The sequence below is a fragment of the Amblyomma mixtum genome, chromosome 1 (assembly GCF_055824585.1).
Source record: "Amblyomma mixtum isolate Tamu chromosome 1, ASM5582458v1, whole genome shotgun sequence".
Classification (NCBI taxonomy): Eukaryota; Metazoa; Arthropoda; class Arachnida; order Ixodida; family Ixodidae; genus Amblyomma; species Amblyomma mixtum.
Genome location: NC_143012.1, coordinates 93,036,127 through 93,055,287, shown reverse-complemented (window position 1 = coordinate 93,055,287; position 19,161 = coordinate 93,036,127). Strand labels below are relative to the sequence as shown.

Here is a 19,161-nt window from a genome sequence, read left to right as displayed (position 1 = left end):
CAAAGAGCACAGTAATTGGCCCAATATTGGAAACGGCTGACTTTAATCTAGTCATTTGTACGATCGTATTTGCCAGTAAATTCCCAATATTGGGCCAATTACCTCAGCTGCTTGGGGCAGTTTTGTTAATTTCAGATTTCTTGTACACACTCCATACTGAATTGGAGCAGCAGCTTAGTAGCTTGGAATATATAGCTAGTGCTACTAACATTTTTGCACTTAGCACATTGTACAGGGTCTGTTCTGAAAGTAGTAGGACTGGTTTTTTCCTGGGCGAACGGGCGGACGAGAGGTGGTCTGCGCATGCAGGATCGTTGAAGTGGGATATTGGGAATGCTGGGGAAAATCGGCAGTCGGCTCTCGGCCGTTGAAGAGAGGAGGTCGCTTGTACTGTGAACCCCTGTCGAAACGTCTCAACAACGTCTCGAAAGTAGCGACACGCAATCAAATTTTGAGTAAATCTTGGTAAAACGGGCAAAAAGACTCGCAACATGATTAAGGAGGCCTACGGTGACGCTTCCATGGGTAGATCAGGTGTTTTTTGAGTGGCACAAGCTGTTCCGAGAAGGTAAGGAAAGAGTGGAGTAAGACGACCACTACTGACGCCCTTCGACCAGCAAGACCAACGAAAATGTGTAACGAGTGAAACATTTACTTCACAATGATCGTAGAATAAGTATCCGAATGATTGCTGATGACTTGAGCATTCCTCAAACCCAAGTTTTTGAGATCGTGACAGAAAACTTATCCATGAGGAAAGCGTGCGCGAAGTTGGTGCCGGGAGTGTTGTCAGAGGAGGAAAAGGCCAACCGGTAGGATCTTCTTCATCGTGTGAATGAGGACCCCAATTTTTTGCCCAGCACAAGGCGGCAACGCTGCCTCAGCCCCCCTACAGCCTCGACTTGGCCCCGCCAGACTTTTTTCTATTCCCGAGAATAAAATCGACGCTCGAGGGGAAACATCACGGATCGGTAGAGGTAGTTCAACACGCCGTGACGAGGGAGCTAAACCGCCTTCCGGTCCAGGTGTTCCTGGAGGCGTACGAAAACTGTAAAACTCATTGGCAGCAGCGTGTAGGTACGGAAGGGTGCTACCTTGAAAAATTGTAATCGTTTGTACTATTCTCTTGAATAAGTTTTGTTTAAAAAATGAGTCCTGCTACTTTCAGAACAGACCATGTATTACGCGTACAATGGCTGAAAGTGGGGGGTGGTTTGACGGAAAGGTTCTTGCCCAGTGCCATGAATGCAAGCAGTGCAGTGCTTGATTCGCTTGCTTTCTTTTTGCCTGCTCCCGGCTGATGATGATGATGGTGGTTGCAGTGAAGGAGGACACGCTGCTGGATATGGTACTGACCATGGCCGACGATGTGGCCCTGGTGCACCAGATGCCTTTTGCCTGTGATAGGAAGGGGTTCCCGGCCATCTTGGAGAAGGTGAGAGCCGGCTGCACACTGATAAGTTCACGGTGTTAATCGTATTTAGACAGAAGGACGGAGCTAAACCTTGATGTAACAGACTTCAGTGTAACTGTGTAGTCTGTCAAAAGTAACCAGGTTGCATGGTTTGCTTCTAGCTCGTACAGTGGAGCCCTTACAGCTTCCCTAAAGCTGAAATGGTCGTTAAAGGTAGGGACTGGGGCTCTTCCTACCTTCCAACACCTTTTGATCTTTCGGAAAGCCACAAGGGCTCCACTGTTCAAGGTAGAAGCAAACCATGCAGCCTGGTTACTTTTGACAAAGGCTGTACTTCAGTTGTTACCTTGCATTCACGGAGCGCCGTGCATTTCCAGCTCCGATATAGCGGAGTAAATTTTGCCACGCTTTCGACGTCACGAAATTTCGTTGCTGGCTTCCGCTCGCTCCTAGATTCGTCCCTATGTCAGTCTTGGTGCTGTAAGGAAGACGTCACTGCCAAGGCCAAGCCACAGCACAGTCATTTCTGTTGCATGCAGCTTTTTTAAGCTAGAATGCGAGATTAGGGTGCTGGAACCAGCATGCCTTGATCGCCCTGATGCCCTACCCCCTTCTCCTTGGCAACACACCAACCAACATGGCAACACCAAGTGGAAAGGAATCGGCACAAGTAGCTAACGGCGATATAATGGCAAGAAATAATGGCAACAACGGCCACAGCACGTCCTTCCCTTAGATATTCAGTCTATTATGCGCAGTATACTGTCATTCCCGCATATAAGACGACATTTACCGTATTTACTCACATAATAGGTGCACTTTTTTTCCAGAAAATCTGGCTCAAAGTTCGGGGTGCGCCTATTACGGAGGGTAAAATTTCCGGAAATTTTTCGACTCGCAAAATTGAACACACCGCATAAACGCACTCGTGTACGGGCCGCACCCAGTTTTCCCGAAGAAAATATTAAAAAAAAAAGATCCGTGTAAGGGCCGCAGACCCACGCGGGAATAGCCTAGCCTTCTGAATGCACGCACCGAGGCCTCTGCGATCAGCTCCGGCTGCGCGCAACGGGCGCTTGATCGTGGAGGCCACACACACGCACAGGAGCTTCCAGACGCCACCCACGGAGGGCGCCCGAGGTAGAGCTTATCATCATCGTTTTCCTCCGCCGCAAGCTTTCGCTATCCATATCGCCATCAGCATCTCCAGCTCGTTTTTTTTTTGTTGTTGCTGTCAAGTGCCGGGATCTGTCGTAGCGCGATAGTTCATCGTGGTCTATGGCTTTGCCGCGGAGCGCTGCTGTTTTAGCTCGACGGCCAAGCACCTTAACAGCTACACGGCTGGGAGTTTGCTCTTGAACACGGCTAGCGTGCGGCAGGTCGGAAAATACGACGTGGCCGAGAAGTGTGGCAGTTGCGACTGCGGCGTCCCTAAATTTTCGTACGCGACTCCAAGCGCTGAGGATTTCGCGGGCCTAAGTCGGGAACGTTTCCGGCTGGAGATGAAGCTTTCCAAACAGACGTTTAAAGTGAGCATCCCTGAAAACTGTGTGCGGCTGTTCTACGCGATGTCGTTGTACGTGCTGTGGGTCCGCAGCAGGACTAGTAGTCAGTTCAGCAAAAACTTTGTTAAAATAAAGATTGGGGAGCGGGGGGTGGCGAGGTGTCGGCTTGCAATCGTGTAAATACAGTATTGATCACAGTGCCAAGTTCGGGGTGCGCCTTTTATGCGCGGAAATAAATAAAAATCTGATTTTTTCGCGCCCAAACTAGGGGTGCGCCTATTATGCGAGTGCGCCTATTATGCGAGTAAATACGGTATTATTTTTTTTAACCCCGTTTGAAATTGGGTCATTGCGGCGGTAGATGTATATGCAGGCAACACTGCCAAAGCTAGCACGCCTGTTTGTGCAAGTTAAGGCCGCACCCAAAAAGTAGTTTGCCGTGCGACTAAAGTGAACGCCATCATTTTTCGTTACGACAAATCTTAAGTGACGTGACTGGTGCCTCCTGGACTTCGTTTTAACTCTTGCCACATTTTCGTCCTGCGACTCGTTGAGGTTTCGAGAAGTGAAAAGTACACGTGGCAGTATGATGTGCGGTTGGTACGGCGAATCGCTTCTACGAAATCCGCGCCCAAAAAGTAGTTCGCTCTCCGTGAAAATTATGGCTAGAGAGCCCGAACACTGAGCGCCTCACAGCTTCGACCGTGATTTTCAATGCTACCAAATTGTTTTATACCGCTCTTCGTATTTGTGCAAACAATGACCGGAGTTTTGATAAGAACAAATGATACGTGGTGGAGTAATATGATTTCGCGGACGCACTACTTCAGCAACCTCCACACCGTTGCCTGCTATGTATGAAACGGAGTATAGTTTCGCCCGAGTCCTAGGTAGTACTCACCCCGTGCTGATGCTCATTCCCTGCAGGATACATCGAGCTCCGTATGTAAAAAAAAGAATTGTTGATTCTTTTATAAATTTGTTCTAGTAAACAAAAGATTCGAATTGCACGCAGTTTTCTGGGCTCGCTTGTGCTGGCAGTCGCTTTCCTGGAGGAACAGTTCCGAAAGCAAACTTCCGGGAACCTCTGGCATGCACCGGATTTCGAAACTACTTAGACGTTGGTTGTTTGCCACCAGTCGGTCTTTTCCAGTTGTAGTCCCTTCGCTGACTAAATTTCAGTTCTGCATTCAGCAGACGAGGTAATAGACACTTTTAGTTGCTGTGTACGTAGCGACATTGCGTACGCAACACTCACTACGTTCCATACGCTGTAAAGGACACCCCCGTCACACTTATAGTTGGCCGTACCGCCGCAGAGCAGTCGCGTAGCGCGTTGTGTTGTGTCGCCATCTAGTGACAAACACTGAAAGCGCTGTAGCGCTCGGCTGAACATTTTTCAGTTTCTGACTATATGAATAGTACATTACTGTTTTTAATGGAGGAAAAAACGTATAATGTTTAATGAAGTGCAAAAGTAGGCACATGACTAAAAAAATAATTCGACAGGTGCGGTTGCTATGACGATAAACGTACACAACGTTAGTTAGGCTTAAAAGGTCAAAAATCGCCTCATTATCTAAAAAACAAGGGGCATTTGTCCCTAATATTTTGGCGTGTGGGTGAGAGTAGACAAAATAAAATCTAACAGCACAGTTTAGAGCGAGCCATCGCATTGAAGAAAGCAGCGGCGAAGTGAAATCGGTCCGAAGCGGGCGAGATGGTCGCCGCCATGTTCTCTACGCAGCACGTAGCGTCCCGCGTTGTGTACGCTACGTTATGTTTTACAGCGGGCGGGCGTCCGCAACGCGCAGCTAGATACGTTGCGTTCTGCGCATGCGCATTCGTTACCCGCGGTGTCGTTGCGTACGCAAGCTCACTGCGTACGTCCAACTAAAAGTGTGTAATAAGACGTGCTCATTGTGACTTCACCAAGGGAAGCCAGCAGTCACCGAAACCAAAGAGCATAAAGGATGTCCTTTTTTTTGAAACTTCGTAGTTTTTTTATTAATGGGAGATTAATAAAAGTACACGAAAAAACAACCACATGCCGCCGGTGAGATCCGAACCCGCCACCTCCGAATTTTGCGTCCGGTGCTCTACCAGCTGAGCTGCGGCGACTGCTGTCCAGTCAGGGAATTTAAGTACAGTCAAGCCCACTTATAACAATATCGAAGTGCCATCGAAATACCATTGTTATAACCAATAATTGTTATAACAGGGTTGTGCCGAAAAAAAATAAAAGATGACAAACTTTAGAGAATTTATTGACAGGAAGGACCTGGAGGGATTTGATTGTTCTAATGCCTGTAAAAGCTTGTTAATTCGAACTTCAAGGGACTGGAAAAATGTTCACCGTTCACCGATGACCAAAGCACCGCCATCACTGCGCCAGCGGGAGCTTCGCACACCTCCATGTCACAGGAATCAAGACGGCTTTCCGGAAGTGATTCTTACGGGAAATTCAAGAAGCATGCAGAACCAAGGGTGTGGTGACAGCTGACAAGAGAAAAACAGCACTGGCTGCACGCACGCGCACTACACCGACTGATTAGGGGTACGCATGGCGCGCGTAGCCAATGCAGCAATGCAGCAGCTTGCCTGATGCAATGACCTGCCCCTGGGACACGAGAAATTTGTGAAGCGGGGACTGTGGAAAAGTTCGCGAAGAACAGGGGAAAATGGGACAATGTACGTGCTGCCAGTGCCAGCCGTACCTCAGTGTGTAAAAACAAAGAAAAACGCATCTGCGCATTTTTTCTGCGAGCGGCGCACCCCTCAGAAACGTTAATAATTAATAGACTGCTCCACCTAGGCTCCCTACCATGCTTCCTACTTTCTTTTCTTCATGGGCCTTTTGCTCAGGGGAACGCATTCACGGGCTCTTTTGCTTTCGTGGCGTTGCTGCGCCAGCTTAGTCCATTGGTTGGCCCCACATGCGCGCACTTTTGTGTTGTAAGCATGGTTTTGCTGGTGAGGTTGTAGCGTTTCCTTGTTTTTTTTCGCCTATAATGGTTGACACTGAATTACCAGATTTAATTGTTATAACCAATAATGTGCCTTGACAGCATTGCTATAAGCAGTTTATTTTACCATAGAACACGTGGTAAAGCTGATGGTGCTGCGACTGCCCATTGTTATATCCAATATATTGTTATAACCAGTATTGTTATAAGTGGGCCCGACTGTATAGTGTAATCGAGCCTTGATAGTGTTCACCAGCGCCACTTTCTTCTATAGCGGCGGACGTAGTACACACTGTATTAGCGCGAGTGCCTCGTAGGAACGCGGTCGAACACTGATGGCGGAAGCTGTGCGAGAACCCTCTTATGCCACCTGTGACATCAACGCTGCCAGATTAAAGGCCTTTGTTAAACTATTCAGTATACAAGGGAAGGGGAAAGAGGTGCTCGTTATGGCATACATGACGGAAGCCAAAGGTCACCGAAACGAAGGAGGATAGATGCCTTCTTTTTAATTTTGTAGTTCTTTATTAATGGGAGATTAATGAAAGCACAAGAAAAAACAACTACGTGCCGCCAGTGGGATCCGAACCAACAGCTTACTGCATGTGTGTTTGAGGAAATTTAAACTATTTTATGTTTTAACTGCCCGCTGTAACGAGGTTTGGCTGTTTAGTTTACTGTGTAGCCTTTCTTGGCGCACATCGTGACTGCTGCAGTTAGCCATTGGGCGTGACTGTTGAGTTGTGTCTTGCGCAGGTCTACTTTGGGACGGCGCACGCGCGCATCTACCTGGCCGCTGACTTCCTGCGCATCAACTGTGCGACGGGGATGTCAGCGCTGATGCGGAAGAAGCTGCTCGACGAGGTTGGCGGCATCAGAGCCTTTGGCCACTATTTGGCGGAGGACTTCTTTTTTGCCAAGTCATTCGAGGACAGGTAAGTTTGCACCACACATTGGCAGCCACTTTTGTTGGTAGCCCTTTCTTTCTCTCGTCTCTTTTTTTATTTTGATGTTCAGGTCATGATCAGTGCTGTGGCTGGGCTGGATGGAAAATATTAAGTGAGTGTGTAAGTAAATTTCAGCAGCTGTGTGCTTGGGTCTGTGAGGTATAGAAATCTTGAGGTAGCCAGTCTAAATTGTTTTGAAACAAAGTCCTTTTGCTTTCGTAGTAACACTTGTGGGTAGTATGTGCCTACGAAAACAGTTTTCTGTGGACAGTTTCGGTGTGATTAGGCCCAAAATTAAATGGGCAAAGACAGGGCTGGCCTTACCTCATTCAGTACCCTGCGCAAAGGCTTGTGGAGGTGCCCTCGCCCTCCGTCCCGTTCTCACAAAGAAGCTTTCTTCTTCGTTTTTTTTTTACGTTTTCGTCACTGAGTTTGGAGCGTTAGCTGTTATTAGCTCGTTCCTCAATTTTAAGGCAAAAGTCTTTAATGGCTCACTCGCGGCCAGACTCTGTTCGCCCATGTGTTCCATCTCAAGTGCAAGTCAGAACTCGTCATGACTAACTAGTCATAAACTAATTAGTCATGGCTAACTAGTCATAACTAGTTAGTCATTTTCCAGTCATGACTAGTTAGTCGTTGACCAGTCGTTACTAGTCAGTCATTGACCAGTCGTGACTAGTCAGTCATTGACCAGTCGTGACTAGTCAGTCATTGACCAGTTGTGACTAGTTAGTCATTGACCAGTCATGACTAGTTAGTCATTAACCAATCATGACTATTTAGTTGTGTGGCAAGGCTTTCTCCTTGCGCATGTTAGATTGTCAAAGTTCCCCCTGAATTTTCGCGCTCATGTCCTCAGCGCCACCTTCCTTTAGTTGGCAGGTGGTGAAGTGGAAAGGGGGAAATTCCTCGCTCCACTCCGCGAGTTCCATATCTTTCAACAAAGATCCGCTCTCATGCCTCTGACTATGCTTGCTAGTGTTTCGGGACTTGAATCATATCATGAAAGTCGGACTTGCATTCTGGGTCTTCGGAAGACATGCTGTCGTATTTCAACAGAGCTGGTTGGATGGTCTCAGCCTTTTTATTGTTTTTTTTTATTATTATTACCGCAGCATCAACAGCTCTAGACTTCTCTGAGTCCTCATCTTTTGCAGCTCGTTATAATTAAGCACCTTCGTGCTGCTCTCATTGGCCCACAACAGTGGCAGTCATATGTCTCGCTGTTCAGAGCTCGCTGTCCCAACAGCATGGGACAGGTTTCGTTGGAGGAATGTCCAGGAAATTTTGTTGGCCGCAACTGGCAAACTTCTTAATCTCATCCGCCCACCTAACTTTCTGCCGCCCCCTGCTATGCTTGCCTTCTCTTGGAATCCACTCCGTTACCCGTAAGGACCAGCACTTATCCTGCCTTCGCATAATTTGTCTCAATAATTAACCAATTATTGAAACCCAACATTCCATTTTTAAAAATTTGGAAGGTTAATCTTTTTTTTTTTTTACCATTTCAAGACCAGCGTCTCTCTTGAGCCACATACTAGCCTGTATAGAAGTGCTAAGTGCCAGAGTTGTGTTTTAGGCCTAGTACTAACTAAACAAATTATGGAAGACACAAGGTTGTTGAGGAGGTTGCACAGACCGTGGCGCTTCCTTTTGGTCAGACTGCTCTTTGCTGAGAGGATTGTACCAAAGCGAACCGAACTGACCGCGGGGCATTTTCGTCCGGAGGGTAGTTTTTGTGTGAGCTTGTGAAAATGGGTGTTTTCCCAGTGCACTATTGGTCCTGAGCTTGAACTCTACTTGTTGGCCTGTGTCAATAGATTGCCACATTCTAATGGCATAGAGACTATTTCCACTGGAAACAGGACTGTTGTTAGATTATCATCATCATCAGCCTGACTATGCCCCACTGCAGGGCAAAGGCCTCTCCCATGTCTATACAATTAACCCTGACCTTTGCCAGCTACGGCCACCGTATTCCCGCAAACTTCTTAATCTCACCATGGTGGTGGTCGCTGTCATATCAAACCCTTAAGGCGGAGCCTAAGTAATTCGCTGCACAATAAATGCATCTGACATCAGCATAGTGAGAAAGAGGCACACAGAGTCGACTTCTTTTTTACTAAGAGCGAATATTGAGTGGAGGTGTCCTCAGTTTCCCGTTAAAAGAAATGAAGCCTCCTCGAGAGTGCAGGTCTAGCCTTTTGTCAGAATGTCGCTCAGTGTAGTGTGTGCCATCTCTGTGCAGGGGCTGGAAGATCAGGATCAGCTCTCAGCCTGCCTGGCAGAACTCTGGCCTCTGTGAGGTCGGCCTCTTCCAGACAAGGGTCGCAAGGTGAGTCACATCTGTGGGACGTCTCACAGCTTCAACTGCTGCTGGCGAAAAAGTAGTTTCTCTAATACAGTAGCCGACCGATATTTCGGACTCCAATAATTCGGACTAGCGCGATATTTCGGACTTCGCTGAGGAACCGTCGCGCACCTCATAGGAACGTGTACATTTTCACGACCGATATTTCGGACTTTGCAGAGTCTAAATGTTCGAATTTTCGACTAAAATAGACTCCAACAATATTGCAGTGATCGTTTTTCAACCGAAAATTTGTTATTTCGGCCTAATGTAGACGCGAGCGGGCATTGCTGTTACTACCAAACCGTTTGCCGCCACCGCGAAAGGCGCCATCTTGGATTTAAACGGAATCGGCTCGGCGGGCGCAGTCGGACTGGCTTGGATAGGTTTGGCTATTTGTTCTCTATCGTCGAGATATGAGATGCTCTCCATTGCCATCGAGATGGCCTACAAAGGTCGCGCGATTGCATTGAAAACGGTACAGCAGGACAGCAAACGCGGTAGACGGGGCGAGGGTGGGACTGCAATCGGAGGCGCTCGCGTCTTCCCGTGGGTTGCCCATGGGTTACCTCGCGGTCTTCGCGAACGTTATTGCCCCATGCAAACCGACTGTTCTTGCTTCGCGCAGCGAGTGCATTCATTCGCGGCATGACCGCGGCCGCGTCGCACTATCTGGTATCATGATGTGATAGGATGCGGGCATGAAGAAAGCACGGCTATGACTCAGATACAGTGTAATATTATCGTTTGTAGGCGGAACATGGGAAGCGGCGATTTTCGCGATTTTGAAAGCCGGTTTTACGCAAAAAAGTTTTTTTTTTAAGTTCACGGATTTTTCGGACTGTTCGATTATTCGGACCATTTTTCGGGTCCTGCTGAGTCCGAAAAATCGGTCGGCGACTGTATAGTAAACCAGGGAACCAATCGCTTTGCCAATTCCTCGGAAAGCTGTTGGGTCGCTGCCAGACTTGAAAATACTTTTGGCTGGCTGTTCTCAACTGTTTCAAATTCAAATTCAAAACTTTATTTCCAACGACTCGTTGGGGGTCATGAGGCAAAAAAGCTGCCATTGGCAGCTTGAGGGTGCCTGATGCCCGTACAAGGCAGCAGCATATAGCCAACACAAAATTCTGAACACTTTCACATAAATTGACTCATCGAAACACATTCCAAACACATCAAAACACAGCACAAGAAAGTATACAGTACGAAAAACATAAAGGCAATGAAAATACATTGAATACGATTAGCTGCACAAAAACTGGGATGAGAAAAAAATTTCACGTGTCTGTTTTCTATTACATGCGCTTAAGTCAAAATTTGCTGACAGTAATTTGTTAAGCAAGCACGGCAAGTTGTGCGTGAGCGACTGTAGCATATAATTTGTACGTCTGCGTGGTATCAGCCATGTCTCAGATCCACGGGTGCGACAATCACTTTTCTGTTTCTGCAAATGCGAAAGGAATTTTATGAGGCTCTTAAACTTTTCATCGGAAAATAAGTGTGAGTACAGTAGACGGAACTCGTAAATTTCATTGTAATCCCAGGCCACAAACAGCACGGAAAAGGCTGGGACATCGTAATCTTCTTGTCTAGGCTCATTCCATGCACAGGAAAGTTTGTGCTCCTTCCTGCCGTTGGTTAATTACACAAGACTAGATGAAGTAGTTGATGGGCATCACAAGCCCGCTCAATGCTAACTCGTACAGCTTGGAAAAATCCCCCACTGGCTTTGCATGCATGCATGGAATTCAACAGAAGACTTCTAACATCTACGACAGAAAAATTTAAGGTGAAGAGAAGAAATCTTTTCTCTGTGCAATAAATCTGCCATCGAATAACTACACTGATCCCCCCCCCCCCCCCCCCCCCCTTTTTTTTTCTGCAAATAAGGTTCAAAAAGTGCAGTCTTTGCCAAAAGTAACCAGGCTGCATAGTTTGCTTCTCAGTCGTATATTAAAGCTGTCATGCCAGCCCTCAACCTCTGAATATCTGTATGGTAAGGAGAACCCCCTGTCCTCACCTTCAAAGACCTTTTTGATCTTTATGGAAGGCGTGAGGGCTCTAGTATACGAATGAGAAGCAAACCATGGAGCCTGGTTACTTTTGACAAAGACTATACATATGATCCTGCCACCTCCAAGAGTTCCCTGGGAACCCACATGTCATCTATAGTCATTGTTAATGCACAATGCATTTTACCCCATATATTGGTGTTTCATTTGCAAAAAATCCAACACATTCGTAAACAATTTCTGCGTCCACTATGTTATGAGAAACTTGCGTATACCGATGTATACTGCACATAATCTCATGTGCTAACACCTTCCAGTGGCACAACCTTCGCGGGAACCTCCCAAAGGATATTGGAAGTTACCGTAAAAACCGCGTATAATACGAACCCGAATATAATACGAGGTGAAGTTTTAGAGACTCGAAATGGGAAAAAAAAGTTTTACCCGCGTATAATACGAGTGACGCAAGCTCATAGAATACATTTATTCAAATCGCATTCCGCACTCCACTTCAATCACTTTCTTCTTCAGTAGCACTTTCTTCGGACATTTCTTTGTCCGACAAATCATCCCAAATGTACTCATCTTCCGTGCCATCGAGGGCGTTCGAGATGCCGCGCTTCTTAAGCCCGCTTCAGCCGCCCGGTTGGCGTCACTGCAGGCTCACCTGAGCGCATCCACTCTGCGTAGCACCGCTTGACTGCATCCTTGAACGGTTTGTTTACACAACCATCAAGCGGCCGCGAAAGCTTCTTCGCGTTCCGCTGCACGCGGAAAGGGCTTTTTTCTGTCATGGCCATCCACGAATGCTTCCTTCAACAACACCAAACTGCCTCCCGGTCGCACCGTTGCCGATGTTCTCTACAGCTAAAATCACTTTTCGCTTGAAAGCAGCCGAGTACTGTTTTCGAGACCCTGACATCATGCTTCCCAAAACAATATCCACTTCACGAAGCGTGCCTTACATGCTAGCACGTGCGTTGTCAACAGGTACACGGCACACCGCGGCCCCCCGGCGCACCCAACGGATCAGCAAAGAAACGACGCCGTGACGTCGTTTGTCGAGAGTAACGAAGCCAAGCTGTAGCCACGCGCCAATAGCAAAGCCAAGCCGTAGCCACGCCGCAGAAACGAAACCAAAACTTCGAGCAACTTCGAAAATTTTTCTTCGGATCCGCAAATAGTACGAGGCGCAAATTTAGGATGCTAATTATGGAAAAAAAACCTCGTATTATACGCGGGTTTTTACGGTACTGCCCACCACCAGTCTCGTGTTTTAATACTTGATAATATGTGGTGCCCTCCCTCTGTGTTCTGCGCCATACACTACAAGTACTAGAGGTACAGTCTTTGTCAAAAATATGCAGCCCAAGGTGTTTGCTTCCGAGCCGTGTAGCGGGGCTCTTCAGCACATCTGACAGTCCTAAGCTTGGGAGGGTTGTGGACGCAAGTTCCTTCCACCTTCGTGACATTAGGGTCCCTGAGTATGCAAGAGGAACAGCTCTGCAGGGCTTAGAAGCAGACCCGTTGGGCTGTATACTTTTGGCAAAGTCTGTACAGGGTCAATCACACTTAGCGGGAACACGGCTCTGCGTGGCTGCGCACATGCAGAGCACTATTGTGATTAAGCCGTTAGCAAACCCGTGGAAAGGGGCAGATGACACGAAGCACCACGTTGAAGTCCATCTTCTTGTGTGCCACTCTGCATTGATTCATGAATGAGTTAGATGCAATGGCACTCCGCAGGTATGTGGCCACGCGGAGCTGTGTTCCCTCTAAATGTGATTGACCCTGTACATTACAAAGTGTATGGAAGGAAGAATTACCGGCAGGATTTTGAGAGGCATTTGTATGGAAAGGGAAGAGCTTAAAGGTGCACTGAAGAGGAATCTGAACTTGTCTTTTTGCCGCGGGAACTCGATCTACACGTTTCTAGCATTCTTAGAAACTGCGACTTATTGCCCTGTATGGCCGATTTCCCAAATTAAACCGAATTAACGGCCGGCTCCCGCCCTTTTTTTTTTAATTCTGCCTCGTACGGTGGGCGGAGTCGACCAACGCGTGGAGTGCCTTTCACCCAGTCCCGTGGCGGCTTGTCGCTCTGCCATCGGCAGAGTAATACGTAGTAGTCCGTAGTGGCAAATAGTCCGCGTGTATCTTTATTTTTGTGGGCTTATTTTGCGGCTATATTATCAGCGAATGAAACTATTTATTCATGGAAACCTAAAAAACAAAATAAAGCGAAAGCAAAGCCTCCACGGAGCTGGCTGAAAGGCACTCCACGCGTTGGTCGACTCCGCCCATCGTACGAGGCAGAATTAAAAAAAAAAAAGGGCGGGAGCCGGACGTTAATTCGATTTAATTAGGGAAATCGGCCATACAGGGCAATAAGTTGCAGTTTCTAAGAATGCTAGGAACGTGTAGATCGAGTTCCCGCGGCAAAAAGACAAGTTCAGAATTCTCTTCAGTGCACCTTTAAGACAGAGGGAAGGACGCCAGCACAGATAAATATGGCAGCTTCTGAAGAAGGGGGGCCCAATTGATGGCACTTGGGGGCACACTGCAGGTGGGCCAAGCTGCGGTTTGCCATGCTGCCGCACACCATGCTGCTGGAGCCCCTGTCCGAGTGCATGCTGTTGGGCGCACTGGTGGCGTGGGCGACCAGCTTCCTCTTCCAGTGGGACGCCTTTGCCGTCTACCTGCTGCACCTGCTGCTCTGGTTCCTGCTGGACTGGATGCTGCTCAGCGTCATCCAGGTGAGTGTTGGGCGTTGTCAGCCGTCACTGAGGGACCCTGCTGTGCCAACACTGTGACCTCAGTGATGACCACAGAATTGTCGGCCGTCACTGAGGCTTAGCATTGTTATCGGTGGAGTACTGGATAGTGTTCTGCTGTGAGTGAATGTGTGCACAGATGGTGACTGCGGGAGTGGAGTATGCACTATTATAAGCGTCTGTGTGCATAGCGGGGCAGATCTAACCAGATTTAGGACATTATTAGCATATAAGTGACGCTACGGTGGAGCTATTGCCAGCAGAATAAGCAAGACTAATCCCATCTGTAGCATACAACTCAACTCTACGTCAGAACACAGCTAAGACGTGCTAACTTGCAGGCAGGTTAACTAGTACTGGATGGTTAACTTTTTAACTTACTGCTAGGCTCCTTATTTATTGAGAGGTCTGTAGCCCAGCATAAGTAATATCCATATGAGTTAATACAGTATCAAAAATGCTGTTACCATTGGCGCTGCGGTCTGGCAAATTTTGGCTACATCACGCCAAAATACTTAACTTTTGAGAAGCTTGCAGGCAAAGCAACCTCTTCAGTATGCTTAACGCATGAAAATAGCCAAAATTTGTTGGGCCACAGCGGTGATAGTGGCAGCATTTTTGAAATTGTAATACTAACTCATATGGATATTACTTACGTTGGGCTACAGGCCTCAAATAATTAAGGAGCCTAGCAGTAGTAGTTAAAGATACCAGTTCAATACTAATTAACGTGCCTGCTAGTTAGCACGTCTTAGCTGTATTCTGACTTACTCCACCGATAACAATGCAATGCCAAAAAAAAAACGCTCTTCTAACTCGAAAAGCCTATTTTTAAAAATTGTGTTAAGTCTTAGGTGAAACACCCTGTATACTCCTGTATGGGCCGCGCTTTTTTTTTTTCCACGGTTTTCACAGAGTGCAGCCTTACATGAGACAGACATCTGCAATGGAGCTCGGATTACGTGTGTCTCCGTTTTTTCCTGTGACATGCATTTTATTGATGAATTAGTGCTGGCTGGCAAACCCTTTGCATAAATGATTCATTGAATGTGTGGGTGATGGGACACGTACCTGGCGACCAGTATGAGTTAATCGCATGAAGTAAAAAAAAAAGTTGCGAAATCAGTTTACTGGTAAACATCATGCGATTTGACATTATTAAGATCTTCGAAGATCCAGCGCTCAAATGGCAGCAATGATGCCTTGGCTGACAGTTCAGAGCAATGCTCCATGTTTATGGCCTGTGGTCGTGATTGTCAGGTGGCCTTTGCCTGACCAGCTTTTCCCCGCACTTTGCTGTAAAAGGCCTTGCAGAAATAAATTATACATGTTCATTTTCTCTCAGGTTATTGTGTGATGGCAAAATGGTAACTAAGTTAAATCTTTTATGATAGACTAGATTCAAAGCGCTATCACTGCGACTTCTATGCAAAGCACACAGGCGCAGCACACATGGGAAGCACACATGGGAAGCACACAGGCGAAGCACACAGGCAAAGCACACATGCGAAGCACACAGGTGCACATCGCCCAAACCTGGCGGGAGGTATGTCGTTGCAAGGAAACGTGCTGTTAGCATGTGTGCACCCCATTCTCTCCCGTGCAGCATAACTTTTTGTCCTTTCTAGTGTGAACACCAAGCGCACTAGACAAACTATCAGCACCGAGCACTTGCACTTATTACTCTTCAGGTTCATCGTCTATCCACATTAATGATGACAATGATGGTGTGTTTGCCCCCCTCTGTCCCCTGCAGAATGGCCTTCTTCCCTTCAACAAGTGGGAGTTTGTGGTGGCGTGGACATTCCGCGAGTGCGGCGCCCTCTACCTCTTCCTGCACGCCCTTTGGAACCCGACGATTCGGTGGCGAGCGGGACTCTACAGACTACGGTGGGGCGGCGCTGTCGAAGTAGTCAAGCCCGACTCCTAGTGATGCCTGCCTCTAGGAGACGGGCCGCGGGCACGAACAAAGACCCCCTCGGAGCAACGGCGGACTTCATTCCTGCACACTTTCTCCGTTGCTGCCGTGCGTGTGACTCTGCGAGGGTGCGCCCCCCTCCAGTGGCGGCTTTTCGTGTTTTACTTCGAGTGCCGGGAGTGCGTGCTGGTTGCGCGTTTCGACGGCAAGACTCAACAAATGTGTGCGTGTGTGTGTGCGAGTTTTGTACATAGAATGTCAGGAACTTATGGCTGTTAACACTCCCTCCCTCCCCCCCCTTGTTTTTTTCTGACCCCCATTTCTGTTACCCTTTCTTTGTTTTCATAATTTCCCTCATCCTGTTTATTATTTCTTGGGCCCAAGAACGTGATGTTCTGCCGGACACAACCATCGCTGTTGGAGGATGCTACGACCACTCCAAGATTTGTCACGAGCATAATGCTTTCTGTTTCTAGCTTCTTACTTTTCTGCCATCAATTTCGCGCCTTGTTATTTCTCCACTGACCTTAACCGGATGTGAAGTGGGACTTCAACCTTTGTATTGTTCCTGTTTCCACTGTTTTTTGTTGCTGGTGGGCTGGTTGTTTCTTGTTTCGATAAAAAAAAAGAACTAGCCATGCTTTTTTTCCTTTTAGAAGAAGTGACTCATGACACATGCAGAAGCATAAAGACTACAATGGCTTTCGTTTTGTGGATAAGTCATTGAGTCATCATTTGTTGTTTTGTTTCTAAAGTTGGGAGAGAAAGGAACAAGAGTATCGACACATTTAGGCAGAAGGGCACGTCTTGGAAACCTTTGAACGGTGTTATCATGTCACGCGTTGCTGTACATACAAAGTAAACATAAAAGCGACCAATGAGCTTTTCCCGTGCACTAGAACAACACTCGGAAGCAAGCGGCAGGTGCACTGGACAGTTTTCCATTGTTTGCAGTGCAGAGCGTTTTATCTTATCGGTGTTTATTATTTATTTTAACTGGTGACTTTCCAAACATGGCGACCTGGGCAAAACGAAAGGAAAGCGGTAATGTTTTCTTACTCTTTCTGTCTCGGTAAGATGCTGAGGGTAACGGAGTGGATTCTAAGACGAGGCAAGCGTAGCAGGGGGCGGCAGAAAATTAGGTGGGCGGATGAGATTGAGAAGTTTGCGGGGATACGGTGGCCGCAACTGGCGAAGGACAGGGTTAACTGGAGAGACATGGGAGAGGCCTTTGCCCTGCAGTGGGTGTAGTCAGGCTGATGATGATGATGTGGACACAGGTTGTAGAGTTCACTTTTGGCTGGTTGCACGACCTGTATCTGCGGGGAGGGGATGAAAATGATGTCTATTGAGGCTTGCGATGTCTTCACGTACGCATCAAAGTGGCACGGCTCTAGTCACAAGTTCCGATTCTGGGTGGCCGGGTTCTTTTTGTCGAGGAGGGAACCGTAATTGAGCTTTGGCGACACAGTCCTCAGAGCTACGTTTGTGTGCATCTTCCAACATCTCTTTGGTTGGTTGATAGTTACAGCAGTGTGCACACGGTGCCTGTTCAGGAACTATCGTACTCCTCTACGTTGTTGAAAGTCGCTGCAATCTTCCCGTGGCAGGTGAACATTGATTGCGAATTCCAGCATTTAAAAAAAAAATTGTTTGCAGCTGCCGAAAGCTGGGCCAAGGTTGGGGCTCATAGTAAAGTTATGCAGCGAGTGATATAGTCTAGCTGACTGAAAGAAGTTGTGCAGTAGAGCCTCACTGATGCGTTCCCGTCATCCGCATGAAGAATTTAGCAATAAAATTTTACCATAGTGTTTTTTTCTCCGGTTAATGCATTCTCATATAACATGATTTCCTGAAGAGTGTGTTGATAATCGCCAAATTCTGATCCCTTGATGCGTTCAGCAACCAACCATAGCTGTGTTAACACTCAATTGGGCAGAGTCTAGGGGCACGCAACATTGGCAGGAAAGCAGTGGCAGACAACTGCCAGAGTGGCTTTTTCCGCAGTGCATGAATGCGGCGAGGCAAAGCATCAAAAAAAAAGGCGGGGGGGGGGGGGGGGGGGGGGGGGGGCATCGGCAACAGCGAATGGGCTCTGGCTGCTTTCGCCCTTGTTGTAGCCAGACTCGATACATTATGAAGTTTCCTCGAGAGAATAAAGGTGTAGATAGAAGTCTGCAGACTTGTTCCGAGGTATCGAGGTTCTGTGTGATTTTGGGCTTTTTTTGTTTTCTGTCCTTTGCATCATCAAAGTATCTCATCCGAAAGCTCGGCGTAAAGCCTCTTACAAAACCTGCCTCCTGAGCTCTTGTTTCACTTAGCAATTTTGTACCACTGTCCACAAAGGGCTTCTGTGGGTTGGCACTGAATGCCGTGAAGAGACCTGTATGGTGCACATTGCACAAAACAATAGCTTGGCAGGGGCTGCACGTGAGCATTCTGGGAGAAAAAAAGCAAATTCATAGAACACGCTCTGGTTTCAAGCAAGCCTTGTATCCATGGTGGCAGCCTGGTAAGCTGTCCTACTTCGTCTAAGCCTCTCGACTTGAAAATAGCCCTTCAGACAGTGGTTCCTGTGGAAATCTGTTCTTTTTATTGGTATTGAGCATTCTTATTGAAAGAAAAGTTGAATGGGGGCAGCAGTGTTGACTTTAATTCAATTCACTTGTCAGCATAGATGTGCGATGTTTCAGAGGCCTGTCTGTAAACATATTGTGAGAAATTTTTCCCTGCTCAAACCCTCTGCTGGTTGGCTGCTAAAGTCTCTGCTTTGCTTGCTTTATGGTTTATGGGGGTTTAACGTCCCAAGGAGACTCGGGCTATGAGGGATGCCGTAGTGAAGGGCTCTGGAAATTTCGACCACCTGGGGTTCTTCAATGTGCACTGACATAGCACAGTACACGAACCTCTAGAATTTCGCCTCCATCGAAGTTCGGCCGCCATGGCCAGGATCGAACTCGCGTCTTTTGGGTCAGCAGCCGAGTGCTATAACCACTGAACGACCGCAGCGGCAGAGTCTGCTGTGTAAATGGAGCACACAGGTGCAGGTAGGTTCAATATGTGAGGGCACACAGAATGAGCAATCCGAAAGCGACTGGGTTTCTCCGTAACGAAATTCCCCATTTGGTCGAGAGTGTTGCGATTATCATATGGGATTATACTAACCAGACCTGCGCTTCCACCTGAATCCACATTAATCCATTTACTGGGGTGGTTCTACTTCCAAATTTGGGAGGTCCTCTAGAATATTTAGGGACGGGCCAACTTCCAAA

At 47.4% G+C, this 19,161-nt stretch overlaps 1 protein-coding gene across 1 annotated transcript in view; it reads left to right on the top strand.

Annotated features, from left to right (window-relative positions):
- The window catches only part of GlcT (ceramide glucosyltransferase), a 45,798-nt gene extending 29,273 nt beyond the window's left edge, over positions 1 to 16,525 (top strand). The window contains exons 5-9 of the mRNA XM_089554619.1: positions 1,323 to 1,435; positions 6,642 to 6,820; positions 9,081 to 9,167; positions 13,764 to 13,953; positions 15,728 to 16,525. Of these exons, the coding sequence (XP_089410745.1) occupies positions 1,323 to 1,435; positions 6,642 to 6,820; positions 9,081 to 9,167; positions 13,764 to 13,953; positions 15,728 to 15,901 (743 nt within the window). The 3' untranslated portion in view covers positions 15,902 to 16,525. The remainder of the gene's footprint in view (positions 1 to 1,322; positions 1,436 to 6,641; positions 6,821 to 9,080; positions 9,168 to 13,763; positions 13,954 to 15,727) is intronic.
- Positions 16,526 to 19,161: the final 2,636 nt, after the last annotated feature.